The sequence below is a fragment of the Xiphophorus couchianus genome, chromosome 17, assembly GCF_001444195.1.
Source record: "Xiphophorus couchianus chromosome 17, X_couchianus-1.0, whole genome shotgun sequence".
NCBI lineage: Eukaryota > Metazoa > Chordata > Actinopteri > Cyprinodontiformes > Poeciliidae > Xiphophorus > Xiphophorus couchianus.
This window is the reverse complement of record NC_040244.1, coordinates 5,121,437-5,141,859: the sequence shown is the minus strand read 5'-3', so window position 1 is coordinate 5,141,859 and position 20,423 is coordinate 5,121,437. Positions and strand designations below refer to the sequence as shown.

At 38.6% G+C, this 20,423-nt stretch overlaps 1 protein-coding gene across 4 annotated transcripts in view; it reads left to right on the top strand.

Annotated features, from left to right (window-relative positions):
- LOC114161228 (ninjurin-2-like) overlaps nucleotides 1–18,024 on the top strand; it is a 31,017-nt gene extending 12,993 nt beyond the window's left edge. The window contains exons 2-5 of one of the 4 annotated variants that reach the window (XM_028044413.1): nucleotides 13,842–13,978; nucleotides 14,073–14,152; nucleotides 14,738–14,928; nucleotides 16,182–16,322. In XM_028044413.1, coding sequence (XP_027900214.1) covers nucleotides 13,842–13,978; nucleotides 14,073–14,152; nucleotides 14,738–14,907 — 387 coding nt within the window. In that variant the 3' untranslated portion in view covers nucleotides 14,908–14,928; nucleotides 16,182–16,322. The other 3 variants (XM_028044415.1, XM_028044414.1, XM_028044416.1) reach the window with 3 other exon arrangements.
- Nucleotides 18,025–20,423: the final 2,399 nt, after the last annotated feature.

Here is a 20,423-nt window from a genome sequence, read left to right as displayed (position 1 = left end):
TGCGTTCCTCCTGAGACCCTGACCTTCTGCGATCTTCCTGAGACCTTGACTCCCTACGTTTCTCCTGAGACTCAGACCCCGACTCCTGCGACTCAGAACCCCCACATTCCCACTGAGACCCCCTGTGCTCCACCAGAGACCCTGCCTCGGGGGGCTCGTCATCGCCTTCTGTGGGCGGCCCCCGGGACTCCCCATTACCACCTCCAGGGCCGCGGACGACCGCCGGACCGCCTCTGTGGTTCCCGCCTCCAGGGCCGCGGACGACCGCCGGACCGCCTCTGTGGTTCCCGCCTCCAGCGCCGCGGGCGACCGCCGGACCGCCTCTGTGGTTCCCGCCTCCAGCGCCGCGGGCGACCGCCGGACCGCCTCTGTGGTTCCCGCCTCCAGCGCCGCGGGCGACCGCCGGACCGCCTCTGTGGTTCCCGCCTCCAGCGCCGCGGACGGCCACCGGACCGCCTCCGTGGTTCCCGCCGCCGCGGACGACCGCCAGACCACCTCCGTGGTTCCCGCCTCCTTTGCCTCCACCCACCCTGTGGGTAGTTTTTTGTTGTTTATGGACTCTTGGCCCTTCTTGTTTTTCCGCCCACGATGGTGGGTTGTTTTTTGTTAGTTTGGACTCTGGCCCGCCTTCCAGCGCCCCTCCACCCACCCTTGTTGGGTTTTTTGGGGGTTTTTTTTTTTCTTTTTTTTTTTTTCTTGGGCGTCTGGTAGCCGCCCTTGAGGGGGGGGGTACTGTCAGGATCTGTGTTTTTCTGTGTTTATTTAGAGTTTTCTGTGTCCTTAAGTCTCTTCGTTGTCCTGTCCTCCCCTTGATTGTTCCCAGGTGTGTCTCGTTCTGTCATTACCCTCCCGTGTATTTAACTCCACCTGTGTTCCTTGTTCGTCGTCGGGTCCTTGTCAATGTTTTGTAAATTCGTCCATGTGCGTGCTGCCAGTTGTTTGGACTGTGCTTTCCTTCATTAAAACATTTATTCATCTTACCTGGGTCCGCTGCGTCTGCCTCACCACCACCCTTCAACACACCGTTTCATGACACTTTGTGTTGGTTCTGTATAAAACCAAGGGGGGAAAAGCTCGTTTAACAACCAGAGTGCAATTACAAAGCCATAAAGTCCTTTTAAACATCCTCCACTACATGTCTGAACCGCTCTCTGTTGGACTTTGTTTATTCACACTGTTCACTCTGTGCAAATTGACATGTCTATCTCAACAGTTAAATTTTGCAAAGATTTTTTTTTTAAACAGTCGGCGGTTTCAAATCCTGCAGCGTATGATGCTGCAAACACACCCACCGTTTTGAGCCAGATCTACAAACACCAGCTGGAGATATTAAATCACCCAACAATGTTTAGTAATGTGGGCTCACAAACTGTTTATAAATTCAGTTGAAAATCCGGATTACAAATGTTTCCCTGTGTGATGAACCGGGAAGCATCTGGGTTTTTTTGTGTGTTTTTTTTTTTCAAACCTGAAAACAGTGAAAATTCATAGCAAAACTGTTTCCCCTGCTGTTTTAAGTTTCCATAGTGAAGTTCACTTTTTCTCATACAGTTTTACACATAAAGAAGCTGCAAGATGTCAAGGTTAAATCTGATTCTTCTTGTTGGGAAAACACTCCTGATATCGAGGCCCTGGTGGATCAGAACTGTTGGGGCACAAAGAACTGGGTTATCAAGATTTTAAGTCTTAAAAATAAACTAGGTTTTATCAAAGTTTGTAATAAATTTAATAAAACAAATAGTGGAATTCGGGCAATGCAGTTCAGTGAACTAACATCTTTAAGTCCATCAAACATTTTCTTGTTTTAAAAATAATGTCATCAACATTAACTGAAATGAATCATATGTAGTCTGGAGATTCAAAGAGCATGAAATATTGTCTGCCTAAATTACATTAAAAAAACCAAATAAAGGAAACTAATACCAAAAAAACAAAACAAAGATTCAGACTTTGTGTGTCCTTAATAACCTCACGAGTTAATGGCGTCAAACATTATAAATGTATAGAGACTGAAATGCACAAAGCTGAGCAGTGGTATCCAAAGTTTGTCCTTAAATTCCAAACTTACAACTTGGGGTGTGTTTTTGTTGTTGTTGTTGTTGTTATTCTTTCTTCTGCTAAACTATTAAATACACACCAGACATTTTAATGAAACAAACAAAGGAACTTGATTTGTGTAAAAAAAGATTTAAGTAAAATCACTGTCATGGTAACCGAAACATTTTTAAGTAAAAACTTACTTTTTTGGAGTCCTGAATACTTTAGGTAACTTTGACATTTAAAAATCAAGAGTTCACCATTTGGCACATAAGTAGAGACGTTCAATGGATGGATGGATAGATAAAACATAAAGTTTGAAGCAGGGAAATGTTCCTGCTTTTGAACACAAAACTTTACCAAAAAAATCACCACAGTGACACTGAAGACACTTGTGTTTATGATCATGTTTGTAACGTTACCATGACAGCGAGCTGTGGGACTGAGAACACTGCAAGTGCACACACACTGCTGGCATATGATAGAAATCAAGATCCACCTGGCACAAACCCACAAGAAGTGTCACACAGTTAAATGCACACACACACACACACACACGTCTAACATTTGTCAAGGGGTATTATGATCATATTACAGTATTTAAAATACGTCAGCCTCTTTCATAACATGCTCCTGCAGGATGACTGACAGAAGAACCAGGTGTTTATGGACTCTTTTTCACACACAAGATAAAGGCATCAAAAGTTGATAATTGCAGTAAATTTGACATACTGTCAACTTTTACTCCAAGAAAAGAGAACGTAAAACATTAATTAAGTGCTTTAAGGTTTAAAAGGCAAGAAAACTGAATTCCACACAAGGCACCAGTTTAAAGTGTGTGTAGTCAAAAGTAGATCCTAAAATAGACCAAAATTCTTTTCAAAAGATCATCAGATTGAATTCCTTTTTCTTCATAGACATACGCACAGAGTAAAAAAGAGTGGGTTAAGTTAACCACTACCCAATGTTCTAAATAACATGAACCCACTCTAGGAGCAAATTACATTAACATTGTTTCTACAACTTGCGTAACATCGTAGTCGTCGTGTTGGATGGAAATGTAGTGACGACAAGGTGTGGCTGCTTCACGCTGGAGAGCAAAGACTTGTGGGACTGAGTCAGTCTATGACTCTATTATAATTGTTTATGCCCTTATGGACTACAAATGTTTGTTGATCTTTGATGATGTTTCCTCTGCTTGCATGTCCAAGAGTTATTTAAGCAGTCGTTCACTTCTTACTTGTGAATCGCTATGAAAATTTGCATAAAGTAGATATAAAAACTTTTATGTGCTTAAGACAACAAAATTACACAAAGTAAGTAGAATTGTTATTAGAAGTTCTATAAATTAAATTGCTTGTGTTTGAGCAGCTTAATTTATATGTTTCTGGGGCAGAAAAGTGATTTAATAATAAAACTTTCAACAAGAATGAGGTACACAGGACAGGGAACAATGTAGAATATAACAGAAGAAACCAGCAATGATCAATGGAAACCAAGGAGCTTCTTAAGAAGAGAGGAGGCGTCATCAGTGACATGGAAATCAGGCGAACGCATCAGGAGAATGAGGAACAGCTGAGGGAGAGAACTGGACCGGGGGACGGAGAGAAGGAGACAAAAAAACACAAAATAGACTACAAATCTAACACCGATGTTCAGAGAATAAAGTAAAATGCACAAACAGAACACAATAAATACAAGAAGTACCGACTAAAATGGCACAGAACCGAACTGGACATGGAAATAAATAATCAGAACCCAAAATGACTGGAACCCAAACTCAAAGCTGTCACTTGAGAAAAAAGTTCTCTTTTATTGCTGACAATTTTAAGGTTTGGTTTAAATAGCTTTCAAATTTTGAAATATTATTGTTTTCATTGTGTGTTTGTTGATAATTAATTATAACTTATACAATAATTTTTATGTTTCATTATTTATCGTTACTCTTCTTTTTTTTATTATTGCTGTAAGAATATGACCTCTGTGGTACAAATTATACATACAAATTGATCTTACTGCAATTATATATTGTTATTATTATTATTGTGTGTTTGTTTATTTTATTTATTGTATATATTTGACTTTTTGCACGGGAGTTGCAATAGAAATTTCGTTGAATCCTGTTCAATGACAATAAATGCTATCTATCTATTAATATTTAATCCTGATTAAGACTCAGATTTGTTTTTATTGAAATGTCTGTTTTGATGTCCAGATTTTTTCTTATTCACTATTTTATGGTTCACCCACATGTAAGCAAGACTGAGCTAAGTTGACTTATTAGTAAGCATCTCACTGTAATATAGCATACATCTTGATAAACAAATAACATTCTGAGACTGATCAAATTAAAGTAAAGCAGCATTCAGCGGTGCAGTTGTTATGTAATCTGTAAACGACAGGGCTGCCCAAGGAAGGCATGCAGAGCAGAAAGCAGCCAGTTCCAGAGTGAGGAACTGAAATAGGAAACTCAGTCATATCATGTGGCCCAGGTTGGAAAGGGCATCAGCTGATATCAGATCAGAGCCAAGCTTCCTCTGCTCCTCTCAGATAGCAGATGGTGGAAAAGAGGACACTCTCTGGAAGTCCAAGTTAGAAACCGATGTGCGGGTGACCAGAAGGTTCCCTGTGTTCTTTCCTGAGTCCAGTTGCCGTAAAAATCGGACTCTGTTTTCTCTCCGTGTGGGGGGGTCAGTGTTTCTTTAACTGAGGCTGCCTCACTGCTGGGGGTCTGACACAAAAGATCACTGAAGGTTGGCAAGTTCACAATTTATTTATTGTTTTTATTTCTCACACATACCAAAAAATAAAACGGAAATAAATGTTTTTTTTCTAATTTAAAGCTGCCTTTTAAAGAATCTGTAATTACTGTGGAACATTTAACTCTAGGTTTGTTGAGTTTATAAACGTGACTTTATGGTTTTGTCATTTAAAAAGTTAATGTTAATCTATGATTTATTTTGTGAACAATTTGGAGTTACATTCGACAGAAAGATCTGAAGAATCGCAGGGTTACGCTGTATTTTCCGAGTGCTCACAAATACTAGGTATGTTATATGTTAGTATTTCATTTTCAATGCTGACAAAAAGCAATTTAAAAGTCAAGTAGGTTTTTCAGTGTTACTGGCTTATGTTGGAAACATGAGAAAATAACTCATCTGTTACTTCCCTTCTTACTTCAAAATAAGAGTCTCAACCATAGATTTAACGTATCTGCCTTTATGCTTTGGGTCAATTAAAATAGCCTAAGTTAACATCACCCGACAATGTAACATCCTGACAGCAACCAAATAGAACTTCACAAGACAGACTTCACTTTGTCAAGAAAAATTCAGAGTGTTTTTAAAAAATGAATAAAAAAAAAATCACAAGATCTCATTCCATAAGATCTGGTTACACGCCTAAAGTTTATGTTTATGATTCTCTACATCTGTCTTTCAAAGACCAAACCAATTAATTGCAATGGTATGAAAAATAGTTTCATCCTTAGAGATTTCTTCTGTTTTTGCCTTTTAGTTACACTGATATTAATTTTTTTTTTTATGTCAGGTGAACCCAACTCGAATAAACACAAAATGTAGTTTATTTTACGTTTTAGAAGAAGAAAAAAAAAGCTAACCAAACCAACTTATTAAGGACAGTGAAATTGAGGGCCCAAATGCAGAAACCAGGCAATGTTTAAAAGAAACCAAGGTTTTGAACTGACCAAGTCAAAGTCCGGACTAATCTAGTTCAGATTCTGTGGCATGATCATAGAAAGACTTTAAATGCTCAAAAGCCCTACAATGGGAGTGAATTGGAATAATTCTGCAAAAAAGTGTGGGGCAAAATTCCTCCATGTCAATGCAAGACTCACTTGTTGCTATTTAGTACAACTGATGACAATTGTTACAACCAAGGCTTGCACAAAAAGTCATTGGGTTTAAGGATAATAAATGATTTCACATTGGGCTAGATTGGTTTGGATTGTTTTCTTAATAATAATAATAATAATTTAAAAACTGCATCTTGTATTTAGGGCTGCACAGTGGCGCAGTTGGTAGCACTGTTGCCTTGCAGCAAGAAGGTCCTGGGTTCGATTCCCGGCCGGGGTCTTTCTGCATGGAGTTTGCATGTTCTCCCTGTGCATGCGTGGGTTCTCTCCGGGTACTCCGGCTTCCTCCCACAGTCCAAAAACATGACTGTAAGGTCAATTGGTTTCTCTAAATTCTCCCTAGGTGTGTGTGTGCATGGTTGTTTGTCCTGTATGTCTCTGTGTTGCCCTGCGACAGACTGGCGACCTGTCCGGGGTGTACCCCGCCTCTCGCCTGGAACGTAGCTGGAGATAGGCACCAGCAACCCTCCCGACCCCATTAGGGACAAGGGTGAACAGGAAATGGATGGATGGATGGCTGTTTTCATATCACTCTAGTTTAACTTGTTTTAAAGCATAAAAACGTAACTGGACGTTCGGTCAGGCAGTTATAGTTTCACAAAAAAACAAACTCCTTTGAGGTGAATAAAAAAGGACTGAGGCGGGGGTCGTTTCCTCAAATGCATGCGCCATTTTCACACTGCCGGCAGTTTTGCTAATTATAAGGCACCAAACAGAGAGAAACTTCAGCTACGGACCAAAGGTCAGGGGTGAATAGCTCTTAGCCTTCTGCATGTTTGTAAAGTGGTCTGAAATCATGTGTATATGCTTGCATGTGTGTGGTGAAATGAATGTGGCCCCTTCCTTGATTTTTTCAATGTCACAGTGAGGACTAGAGGTCATTTCAACAATCCCCAAATTACACAAAATGACCGACACAAAAAATGCAGAAAACACATGGCCTCTTGTAAGCTGTTGTTGAATTATTTGAGATAGCAATCACATTTTCTAATTCTTTTTATTAAAAACAAATGTTGGAATTTTCTGAAGGATCAGTGTCAAGTGTTGAATCTTTCCGATACTTTTTTCCAGAAGCCCCACTCTGACGCTATATCTATCTGCTTCCCTTCAAATTGTCTCTTGCTTTTTCTGTCGTCTGTTTCTCGTCATCTGCTTTTTTGTTTTCCTCCTACTCCCTTAACCAAAAGGGCCGTTACGTAAAAACCAAAGAGAAAGACGAAGCCTTCAGGCAAAAAGAGCACATGGGGAAAAAATTTAATATAGTCAAATATACTGGCACGGAGACAAAGAGACAGTGAAAATAAGATACAGTATATAAAGAGCAACAGAGATCCACTCCACTCCTAGACGAGGTTCTCTTCCCATTGGCTGTTATGCTGTCCAACTAGAGTCCAGGGGAGGAACACTTCCTGTCTAAGCATGCAGAGAGCAGGAGGTGTTCCCATGTGAATCTGTGTGTATTTGCACCACAGAATATTTTTATGTCCTCCTCATTCAGGTACACATCATCAGTATGCGTAATGTTGACGTGTGTGTATAGGGGAGCTTCAGGCACAGATAGTGTACATTTTGTGATATGGCCCTGAGCCCAGATATAAGTTTTACAAGGGCCTTTTGGATGAGTGAGAAAGCAAGTTTTATATAAATAGCAACCTCAGAAACTAAACAGGGAAAGAGCAGCTCTCTGTGTCAAAGTGCAGTTTACTTTCAGCTCTGGCTGACACACACAAACATGTACATATTTATATAACTCCACACGATCCTCAGTGTCTGTGGTCGCCTTTTCAAACTTTGGTTCTCTACCAGAGATCTGTTACTTGGAGTATTCCTAACTGGAAAGAGCTCTCCAACGTCGTCCCTGGAATCCACTGGAGCCTCTCTCCCAGTCCGTGGGTCATAACCCGATGACAGCATGGTCTCTGTGACCTTGGCTTTCTGAAACCTCTCTATTTCCTCTTTGAGCCTCTGGTATTTCTCAAGTTTCCCATGTTCCTTCTTGATTTGCTGTCACTTAGAAGCTCTACGTCAGACATCACCACAATCTCCAGTTCGCTAGCTGTGTTACAACACTGTATACATTGCTCCTTGTTAGTAAATGCCAACAGCAATTTTTAAATTCAAAAGCAAGATTTGTGTGATTGATCTCAGCCAATGCCCAGTCAACATTTACATGTGGAACCAACAGAATAGGAACTGAAAAATGGCCACCAGGTGCGACTAGCATTATGTTACTATATTCCATCATGTTAATTCTGTGTACATTTCAAAAGGCAAAACAACTCTAGTAAAAGTGGGACCAATTAGCTGAATTGGGATTTCTAGAATGCCTGTGATGTAGTCCTACAGTAAAGTCCTTGCTAAAATGCAAGCACACAACACGCAGACAAACGTACGCACATTCGACATAACTTATTTTTTGGTTTCAGCCCAAACTGCCGAAGTTTGTTGTGGGTGCACCCGCGGTGTTCCTGCTTCATATCGAGTTGTCTTATTCAATCCTAGCTTGTAATTTTCAGTGTCAAACATTTTTAGATGCCAAACAAAGCTATTTCCGGATTAAAGCGAACTGGCATGCTGGCAAAAACAAGAATTGCAACCAGTTTGCGAAACAAAGCAAAACAGGGTTTACAAAACACATTTCTGACATGTACCCATTTTTTTCACCTGGTTACATATACTTTGATATAGGTTTACTTTAGCTAAAAGTAATTGTCTAGCTTTTTTTGTTGTTGTTTTGATTGGATGGGGTTTTTTGTTTTGAGTTCTTGTGGGCGGAGCCTGTGACTATGGACCTTATCACAGGGGCCGCTTTTCATTGGCTGAAGCGAATTCTACGTGATCACGTGCGTGGCCGTCTCACAAACACACTTACCTTCCCGTTAGCTAAGTACAGCATAATGGCAGAACTGATACAACTTCTACACCTTGAAACCTGTCTGCTACACAGTCTTACGTAGCTAAACAGATGCTGTGGCGCATTACAGCCGCTGTAGTTTCTAAACGTTGGACTAATTACCTCGTTCGTTTGTGAGTTTACGTCATTCACAACAAACATCAAATAGAACAAATATATTTCATAAAATTTTAACAAACAAATGGCTTCTACCGCGGTAATTATGTGAAATTAAATTAATTATATCCCAGCTTCAGAAGATTTGCCTTTACCTTTACAGAGCTCTTTGGTTCCTCCTATCAGGCTGTAGCTTCTCATATTGACGTCATCAAACCAAATTTCAGATCTACCATAACTGACTGACACCTGCTGGCCTCAAGTTTGCATACATTACTTGCATTTAACCCAAAAGCTTTCCATAAATAACCCATTCTGACCTAAGGAACGCTTTATGACTATCCTGCCTTTGCAAAATCTATATGGTGCCCTCTTGATCGACCATCTATGAACAAAGGTGAAGCTTGAACTGGATACTTCCAGACCCAAAAAGCCCCAAACAAGTAGATTTCCAACTATCATCAACGTGGCAGACATTCTGGAACAATATTACCCCAGAACTTTGACCCATTCAATTTGTTGTGCTACAAATAAACATCCACCAAAATTGTAACTTATTATGGCTACCTTGCATATAAAACTATGATTTTTATGTTAAAAATCAGCATTATCATGCTGAAACTAGCAAGAGTTCATGAAGGGTAATTATTGTAACTGAATGGCATTTAGAAAGTATTAATGCAGATCTGTATTTCTTATCTTAATTTTATTATTCACATGGTATTAAATTTGAAGAAAAAAGGCTTTGGAATAGTCATATTATAAATGCAAATTATTTCGTTTATCTTAACCCCACTGTACAGTACCGTACTTTTTTTGTTTTAAATTTCTTGTGTAAATCTGCTTACTTTGATTGAGCTCCAACTTTCCTGCTGTTGTACGGAAATGTCCCCATTGTGGGACAATAAAGCTGAGTTTCTTCTTCTTCTTCCGCTAGATTAGCACTGCAGCCTCATAGCAGGAAGGTCCTAAATCTTTCCATGTGGCCTCTGCTTGTTTTTTCCTATAAATATGTTGTCTTTCTAATAGTAGTCCACTTTAAAGATTATCTGCTGTGAGAATCAGCATGTTCTACAGCATTACCACAGAGCAGTCTTTTTTTTAGATCAAGACAGTGCTTGTTTTGATTCTCCATATGCATTCCTTCATCATATGGTTTTCAGCAGGGAGATCGACATGATAAATGCTCCTTTAAGAAGCTTGTATGATAGAAATCCTCCCTCAAAGCCAGGTCACATTCCATTCGGGAGGCTGAAGTAAATGTGAGAGCTCGACGGTCAGTAATGACGCATGTGCTGATCCATAAAGGCTTTGCAAGTCCTGAGTAGCTTTTATTCTGTGCGGACATGAGCCACAGAGTATTTTTCCGTCTCTTGTGGCGTCCGATGAGTGAGAAGAAATAATAATAGCTCAAGTGCTTCAAGCGATGTACAAGAAAAGAAATGGAAAAGAACCACTTTTAGATTATTTTAAGATGCGGAGAGCAAATATTCGTTATTTTCACTCGTACTTTTTAGATGAAGCCTTTGCCGACCTCCTGCAGCAACATCCATACTGCTGTAAATATTGACCTATTTCCCTCCATCATGTCGAGAGAAATAAAAGCTGAACTACCAATTTATGAGCACATTTTTCAAAATGAAGATAAGTGCAGATTAAGCATGATAAATGCATGCTTGCAAGTCTTACACTAAGCGAACGCACATGGCTTGTAAAAGAGCCGTGTTTTGGTTGTGATGTGTGTGTATTTTGGCAGCATGCCCAAGGCCGGTGTTGATAAAGTGTGACCACGCGTCCCCAAATGAGGAAAAGATGGACGCATGCCGGGATACATACATGCCATTTTCTGAAAAATAGCTATTTCAAACATTGGCTTTTTGAATCTTCTTTGCTCCAAACCCAGTTGTTTCTCTAATCCTTGTGGAAAGAAAAGAAAAAAAAAAAAGAAAAGAACACAATACTTGAATTTATATGGCTTTGACAGAGCCATATAAATGCTGCTGATTCTAGGAACTCCTGAATAGTTTCTTGGAGATTTACTCAGGCTGGACCAAACCTGTTCTGTACCACAGGCTGTGTGGGGAGTTAGATAAAAACTTTTAGCACAAAACAAATTTGAAACCATAAACAAGTTGATATGTTTTAGATTACCCACTGAGAATACTTAACCTCTTGAATAAATACACCCAAACTTGATGTATTTCGGTCTTGGCATTTGACATTTTAGTAGTTCAAAACCTATTTTGATCAGTCGCAGAACTCCAAAATATTCATGTCAGTGAATTATTTGATGTCAAAGTGCACCTGGAAAATCAAAACACAGCTTTAATGCAGCAGGAAGTGTGCCAAGCGTGAAAGTAGTGTTGTAGCTGTGGTGTTGCAACACTGTGAGGAAGAAACCATATCACATGATCTCTGCTGGCAGAAGCCATGTGTTTACATCCTGCGTTCTGCTCGTGTCCCTTTTGTTTGCCGGTACTGGAAGGCTGCCCTCCGAATATTTCAAAAAGGAGGGCAAAGGAATGTCTTTTCAGTAAAAAGATCCTGCCTCCGAAGCCGCCAAGATATTAAAAATAATAAAGCTTTTAGGGCTAAGTGAGTTTTGATTTGTTTGCTGTCGTGTCGAGAGAGATTTTTAGTACCATTCTATACTCTGTTCTTTGTAGTGGTGCGTGGTTATTCTGCATTTGAAAATGGTGCAAATTAATACTTAGAATAGTGGGACCAATCAGATTCCACTATTATTTTGAGTTAAGTGTTTGTTAGATGTTATCTAGCAAACCAAAACAACAAAACTAATGGCCAATGGCCAACTGAGCACAGTCTCCTTTCTGCGCAACCACACAACCTTCAGATGAAGTCAGGAATCTTCTCAGCATACCGAGGCATGCTGCCTCCCTTCTACCTTTTGCACAACAAAAAGGAAACGTGTTGGCATATTTCTGGCTCAACAGCTGCAACAAAATATGCCCCATAAACTGGAATATGGCAGCCCCTAAATTCTATTCCAATGCCATCCAATACCACCACAACGACAACAGAGAGATTTCTACATTATGTTGCCCTGACAAAAAGCTTTGATGACATACAAATATACATGTGAGGTTTATTCCGTAAGAGCGCCAGGTTATGGGTTCCTTTCAAAATGCATGTTGGTATGTGGTAGCAGGAATGAAAACAAAAAGAAAAAGACAGCAGTGGATGCTGCTTGTTAGATTTAGTTTTGTTATTTTGTTCTTATTTAACAGAGAAAATGCAGAGATTACAGTTTCCTGAAAAGTACACAAGACAAAAGTACAAGGAGGTTTAACTGTGTTAAACAACTACAGTACATCCAGAATGTCAGCACCTCGGTTTATTCTGGCGCAGAAACATACATTACAGCACAATGAGGTCATAAAGTACAGTGTGTCCTGAGTCTGTATATGATCATCTTTATGTATGTGATCCATGCCTTCCTTCAGCTGTCACAGCGGCCCGAAGAAAAACACACTTACGATTTACGCTGCACTGACTACACTTTAGGTACAAATAATCCAGTCATGGTCTAAGATCTGCAGCTCAGTCTTTACTACCTATCATATGAACCTACAGTTCAGTCTCAGAGGAAACAGGGGACATCACATCCACAAGGCTCCTGCCCCCAACACGTGCTGTGTGTCATAAACCGAAGGCTTATGTAAGGGTGTATTATGTTTTCTTTTCATGTCATCTCAATGAGCTGCTTATAAATACTCGAGCAGATATCTTTTCGCACTGTCTGTTTATAAAACTTTCCAGCTTTCCCATCAAATTATTCTCCCAGGGAGGTAGGGATGTTTGCGTTACAGCACTACAGCTTGACTAAAGTGCAGAAAGTCACTCGTTGTGTCTTGCCCCAGCCTGCATTTCAACAATGGCAGTTGATGGACATGGAAACTCTTGTTTTTTAACTACGGCAAACCGTTTCAGACAAAATGAAATGCTCGTAGAATAGAAAATCTTATGTACAACACAAAGTATTCAGCTTTTAAAATCCACACTTTCTGCATTCTCAGAACAGATCTATCCTGCTGCTTTTACTCAAAAGTAGATTTCGTGCAGCCATATCTGCTTTTAATAAGTCTATTAAACTTATTTAAATACAGCAAGTGCTTTTGAATAGACAGTGACCCAATCCCTATTTTATTGCTGAGAATAGACTCGATAATTTCATACGGCCTTAAAAAATGTGCAAACTGAATGCTTTTCTTTTAAGAGGGGAAATAGCACATACCTTTTTAAGCTCTGGATCTACTTTGTTTAAATAAAATAAATAAATAAAAGTGTTGTAAGCTTACTTTATTGTTGCTCAGGTCAAAAATAAAAAATTTAACTTTTTTGTAATTTTAGTTTGAAATTAAATTATATATTTTTATCTGGCCTATCGGGACTTTTGAATGATTTTGAATCATTTGAAAAAAGTTTGGACACCTAACCCAAAGGATTTGTCTGGAATCCATACGCACTAAAAAAAAAAAAAAAAAAAAGCCAGTAAGACAGCAGCTTTTATGATATTTAGACTATTGTTGTTGATAGTTGCTGGACTTGGAAAATTATGAAAACTGCCAACTGCACTTTTTCAGTTTTGGCATATTATCTAGAAGGAAATGTCAACACGGGCATGCATGTGTTATTTTAGCTCTTCGGACTCTGCTGCCCTCTAGTGGTTTTATTGAATTTTTCATGAAGTTGAAAAGTAAAAATTTGATTACGTTGGACCTTTTCCACTGGTCTGCACCTTTTATTTGTTCCATTCATATTTTATGATATATTCTCAAATGTTATTGCTGTACACTCTCTATTTTTATGTCTCATTTAAAGGACTGCAACCAAAGATATTATAAGTATTAACTATTGCTTTGGTAATAAATGACTCATCTTCACTTGTTTGTGTTTCAGGGAGTTTCCACACCTACCTTGAACATGAACCTGTATGCTACCAAGAAGACAGCAGCTGAAGGCATGCTAGACATCGCTCTGTTCTTGGCTAACATCACGCACATGAAGACTGTCATTGAACAAGGAGCAGGATACAGGTACGCCGCTGTGGGTGTTTCTTAGGACACCTCACTCAGTGTGTTGCATCAGTAGTACATTTTGCAAACACATTTGTCACGTTTTGATTCTCAGGTACTATGCTGCTGTCCTGACGCTCATATCCTTCTCCCTGGCTCTTCAGATAGTTGCCGGCGTTTTGATTATCATAATAGGTGAGCATGAGGAAAATAAATCATTCTGACTTCAATTTCAGATCTCTTTTTTGTATTGTTTTCCTAACCATATTAACACATTAATTCATTTATATATATATATATATATATTTTTTTTTTTTAAAGCAAACTTTGGTACACCGTGTCTGTGTTCCAAGTGTTTTCCTGCATTTTGTTGTTAGTTTTTGTATGCGTTGATCAATGTGTGTTGCAGCCCGACGGGACTTAAATGAAGAGGCCAACCTGAAACGCCTGGACAGCTTGAACAACAAAGCAACCCTTGCTATCTTCCTCATCTTCATCACCAACATCTTTATTTCTGTCCTTGGGATGGAGCGCACCGGCCTATTTGCCAGGATGCACTTCTGATTCTCAATTTTTGCCGAATGATTTTTATTTCTAACACATCTGATCAGACCGAATAACTGTTCTACTCACCGAATGACACGGTTTTTATTTTCATCAGTGGACTGGGCCAAAGAACCAACTAGTTGTGTGACTGTCTCCATTTTGTTGTCTGTCTGTGCATGTGTGTCTGTGGCGTTTATGTGCTACTGATGTGTGTGAACGTGTGTGTCTGCACAGCTCGTTTTGAGCTGACACTCCTCCCCTCGTGCCGACGATGTTTGAACTTCCTGAACAATCTGGTCACTGGCATCATCTTCCTCACCCTCCTTGTAAACATCATCAAAGCTGCATTTGGCACACAACGCAGCTGCCTTCTCCGGTGGCTATTTCATCGCTTTATCTTATGAGTCACACTTAGCTAACGTACAGTAAGTACATTAATTCGTAGACATAACATTACATTTAAATTTCCAATGAAAAATTTCATAAAAATTCATATTGTTTGTGTATTTATTCAGACTAACAACATGTGGGATGTTCAGGGTGCTTTTTCCCATTCCTTCCCAAAGTACTGACAGCGTTAAGATCCCAACTCTGCGATTGGTTGTTTCTGACCAGGAGCAGAGCGTTTCTGCAGATGTCAGAAGGTCCACATGGAGGAGGCAGAGAAAATTGATTTTTTTTTTTCACAGATTATCTGTCTCATATTATACTGTCGCATCATAGTGAGTACAGTAGTTTTAACAAATAACTAAAACATTGTTTATAAAAGTTACATACAGCAGCTTTAAAGTTCATAGAAGCAAAACAAGCTACCAGCCTTCATCATCAAATAGCTTTAGCTACATACCTCAAATAAATGTAAATAAAAAGCCATTAAAAAAATATCTTGCTGAAATAAAACCCATGGTTTACAATGTGTCACTACAACCAATAGGTGACTAACTTAGCATAGAGCAAGACTAGTTTTTAAGCTATGCTAACATGCTGTTAGCTTTCGACAGGTGTTGAACAAATAGCTTAAAGTTATTATTAATAATAGTAGTATTACCCATGTATTATAAATGGATGGATGGATGGATATTAGCAGTAGATGGATAGCTAGCTTAGCACAGAGGAAACCTTGAATTTAAAAACAATGCACTTTAGCAAGATAGCAGTGGGCTCACTTTTTAATTATTACATTGTAATTAAAGTACAAGCCTAATAAACCAATACTTAAGAATCAAAGTCAAATGACCAAACATCAAACTCATCAAAGCTGCTGTCATAAATCTGAGACTTTAAACAGATAATTGTGTACGAAATGCTGCTGTTCTATTCTTAGAAGTTAAAGGTAACAGATATAAGCCAGAAAACTGACATAGGCCTATACTGAAATATGATTAATTTAACTTTTCCAGTTGAAGACAAGTTTGATCTTATTTACACCAAGGTTTTGCTGTCATAAGAAGTCTCAATTTTGTTTTCCAGTTAAAGTATAAATTAGACAACACGGAGGCTGGAGGGGTGTATGACTGAATTGTATGAATGCGTGGAAAGGACAATTGGGAGACCGTAAGCAACAACCGTATGCGTGCGTGTGTGTTTGATGGTAATGTGGGAAATTGTTTGTTGTGTCTGAATGCGCACGCATGTGTGTGTGTGTGTGTGTGTGTGTGTGTGTGTTTGTATGTTGTAGCCCGCAGGGACCTGAATGTGGTGTCCAATCAGAAGCGACTCGACTACTTGAACAACGTCACAACGGGCGTCATCTTTGTCACCACTGTCACCAACTTCTTCGTTAGTTTCTTCGGCTCCAAGAGGACCGGCTTCTTCCGCTGGTTGTTGGCTAGACTCCACTTCTGACACAGACAAGACCGCAGACGCCATCTGATGTGCACTGACACAGCTCAACGATCAGGACAAATTCAATTCAAATACAATTAACACCTTGATCTGAGACGAAATTAAGGCAAATAAATGGACTCTTTGTAAAGAGACTCAAACTATAACCTAGCTAAAAATGTTGCCTGTTTGTTTCTTTTGTGGGGCTATGATTTTCAGACTTTTATACAAATGTTGGACGTATTCTGTCTTGCCTGTTGTTTAATGAATTTCAGTAAACATTTTTACTCCATATTTGTACTTAACTTAAAAACTGCTTTTGAGGTTCAGTTTCAGTGAGAAATCAGGGTCGATGACTGTAAACTTTCACCGTCAGAAACTTCAATAAATCCAGTGATTTGAAGAAAACTTGGGCTGTGCCTGTTTAGTTTTTACAAAGAAGTAAAATATAAATGGATGTGCAGGAGCATTAAAGCATGAAATAAAGTTACTTTTTTCTCTGCATTATTTTTATTGATATGGGTGACAGTGTGATACAGACTTTCTTTTTGTTTATTGTGCTTTTGTGGGACACAGGCCGTCGGGATCTGAACAACTCTACTCTGCAAAGACGTCTGGACTACTTGAACAACATAACAACCATCATAGTCTTCATCACAACAGTCCTCAACTGCTTCGTCAGCACGTTTGGCATGCAGCGGACTGGATACTTCCCATGGCTAATGATGCGCATTCATTAACGCACACATCCGCTCTACAGAAGCTTATGACATTTTTTTTTGTTTTTGCAAATTGGTAACTTTGCTGTGTAACTTTTTAATAACAAACCTCGAGAGAAGGTGGCTTGGGAGGGAGAGGCGCTATGCAGCAGTGTTTATTTATCAATTAGCCTAATAATTAATTATAGGCTTTTTTTTTTCTCGTATTGAGAGTGAATACTGGAGAAATCTAGACAGGACAACTCCAAGCCTCTACACTACACACAACTGTGCCAAAAAAGAAGGGAAAAAAATGCACATATACTAATTCTGCTGCTGATTATTTCTTTCCAGAAACATTCCATCCTCCTTTCTTCATGCAGGAAAAGTTCAATGAAGTGATAGAGCTGATCTCTTAATTTCAGTTGCATCAACAACACTTTTTCTACAGCATTTTGTTGTCGTTGTTGTTGTATTCTTGGAAAATCCCAGCCAATTTCATTTGTTGAGTCTCTGAATGTAGGCACTGTGCAATCATGTGGTCACTAAGCATTTTCTCTTTTCTTGCAGCTAAATACTTGAAGAAATTCTACCCATTAAATATCACTTTCTCTCTCGATATAGAGCTATATCTATTTATAGAAAAATGTGTATCTAGATAGATAGATAGATAGATAGATAGATAGATAGATACACATGAAGATATATCTCTATATCTATATATAGATATACTGTATATCAATAAACCTTTTTATATTTAGCTGACTTTATAAATTGATAATAAAGACAAAAGAGAAAATTATTGGTGACAGGGCCTTCATTTAAAGACTGTATGTAAATTAGACTAAGATCAACTGCTGGTATTCTCTCATCAGGTTATTGCATTACTGACGTCAGTCTGTCATGTGACTAAGCTTTCTTGTACACTTCAATAGTTCCATACAAGAATGCAAATGAATGAATTACTGTTAATGCCAAATAAAGTTTCATTTCACTCACTGGAGAAGTGCAGTGAGATTCCTGACTGAAATATAAATATTTATATCTGCAAATATTTCTCCTAAATGATACTGTGTTGCAGAGATGTAGAAATAGATGTCTATGTCTACAACACAGTATTTTTTTTACAGATGGAGCCATCCATCCATCCATCCATCCATCCATCCATCCATTTTCTAACACCTTTGTACCTTAGAGGGGTCGGGAGGAGAGCTGCTGCCTATCTGCAGCTAACTTACAGACAGAACAATTTAATCTAATTCACTTTCTCTTCTTTTTAGTGTCAACATTTGTAAAGAGTAAGACCAATCAAATATAAACGTGTTCTCTGTGCAAGAAATATAGTTTATCACCAGCTTATATAATGATTACTAAACAAGACGAAGAAATGAAAGGGCCTCAATTCAAATACTGTATGTAATAGACTGTTCGGTCGCCTGCACCTGATTGGTTCAGCTGGTCATTGGTCATCTCACGTCACAGATTGACGTCAACGACCGGCCGAACCAGAGTCTTTGAATGTAGGCCCTCTGCTATCATTTCACTAATCAGTCACTGATCATTTTCTTTGTCTTGCGAGAAACGCTTGCAAACACAAAGCCCATTAAAGATCGGTTATCCTTTCTTAAATGGACAAGCGTTGCTACTGCAGAGTGCAAGGAAATTTTTAGTGCCAGGTCTTTATTTAAAGGCCTGTTTGTTAAATGATAATTGGGGTCTGTGTCATGTGATCGTGGTCACATGACATGTGGGAGGGGGGACACGGGGTGGGAAATAAGTTTCCATTTCACATTGAGTAAAACTAACTCGGTGTTAGATCTTAAATATCAATTCTCCCATACTATTTTTTAACTTCATAAGAGTTTTTTGTAATTAATAATAAACATTTTTATTATTTTGAACTTTTAAAAAGTCTTTGGAAAATAAACATCTAATAAAGAGGCATTGATTTTCTTAGATGCATTTATTTCAAAACATGCACCATAATTAGAAAACATTTTTCAACGTAGAATAACGTTGAAAACAAATTCAGGGTTTGAATTTGCCATGAGATGATCACGTGACCAGCTCAGCCAGTCAGGTGCAGGTGACCGGTCCGCACAGTTCTATTTACATACAGTATTTGAATGTAGGTCCTTTTACTTTTTAGTCTTGTTGCTGATTGGCTCAGCTGGTCATTGGTCATCTCACGTCACAGAATGACGTCAATGACCGACTGAACCAGAGTCTTTGAATGTAGGCCCTCTGCTATCATTTAGTCACTAATCATTTTCTTTTGCAGGTAACGTGGACAAAACCCTTCAAATATAAATGATCCTTTCTCTCTTTAAGAGAGAGAAGTTAAAGATTTATAAACTCTCTACCTTCATAGAGAGAGTTCATATGTCTTTATATATACATATATATATGGTCATATATATATATATATATATATATATATATATATATATATATATATGGAGAGAGAGAGAGAGAGAGAGAGAGCTCTAGATCTAGATCTATATATATCTATCTAGAATGTTATGCACTCTAACTGGATATACTGCAGAAAAAATACACTTGTTCTGTACAGTGTTGACTAGTTAGACATAGTTCATTCATGCATTTCAAATAAGTAACATTTAATAATGAAGCAACTGTTTATATTCATGGAAATTATTATCAGGACCTTGGCATAATAATTGACAAAGTAAGTGTTGTGCATTATAACATCTTTACGACAAACCAGTTCACAGCAAATTGGTCATTATTCATCATGTAGTTGTCAACAGACTTCCTGCAGCTCATATAAACATTTTAGAATGGACAACCGTTTTTGTTTATAAGATGTGCTCTAAATGATTAGTATTGTTTTGAATACACATATTAATACGTGGACCACTTCGTGGTTGTTCTGCAACATTTCCAGCAAATAAGTTTTGCCACGGTGTCGTGTGTGACGCTTGTTCATTCAACCATCAGTATGATTTCATTTCTTTGCTCTTTTGTCAAATGCATCTTCTTGGGTATATAAAAAATATACATTTTACATTTTCCTGTGTATGGAGACGTATTTCTCACCCCGTATGTGTCCCCCCTCCCACGTGTCATGTGACCATAATCACATGACACAGACCCCCTAACAGGCCTTTAAATAACAACCTGGCACTAAAAATGTCCTAGGATACTAAATGTAATAATTATCATTGGCAAGTTTTTCATTCACAAATGTCATTTTCTTAAAGCCAAACCATCTTTCCCCATTTTTCACCAGGAACTCTGCCACCTCTTCTTATCTCTAAAATTCATGGACAAAGAAGAAGATGCAGAACTGTATAATATGATAAACAATTTGAAACTAATGAAAAACCCCTAATGTTTTGGGGGTTTTTTTGTTTTGTTCTTTTGTTCTTTCTGTA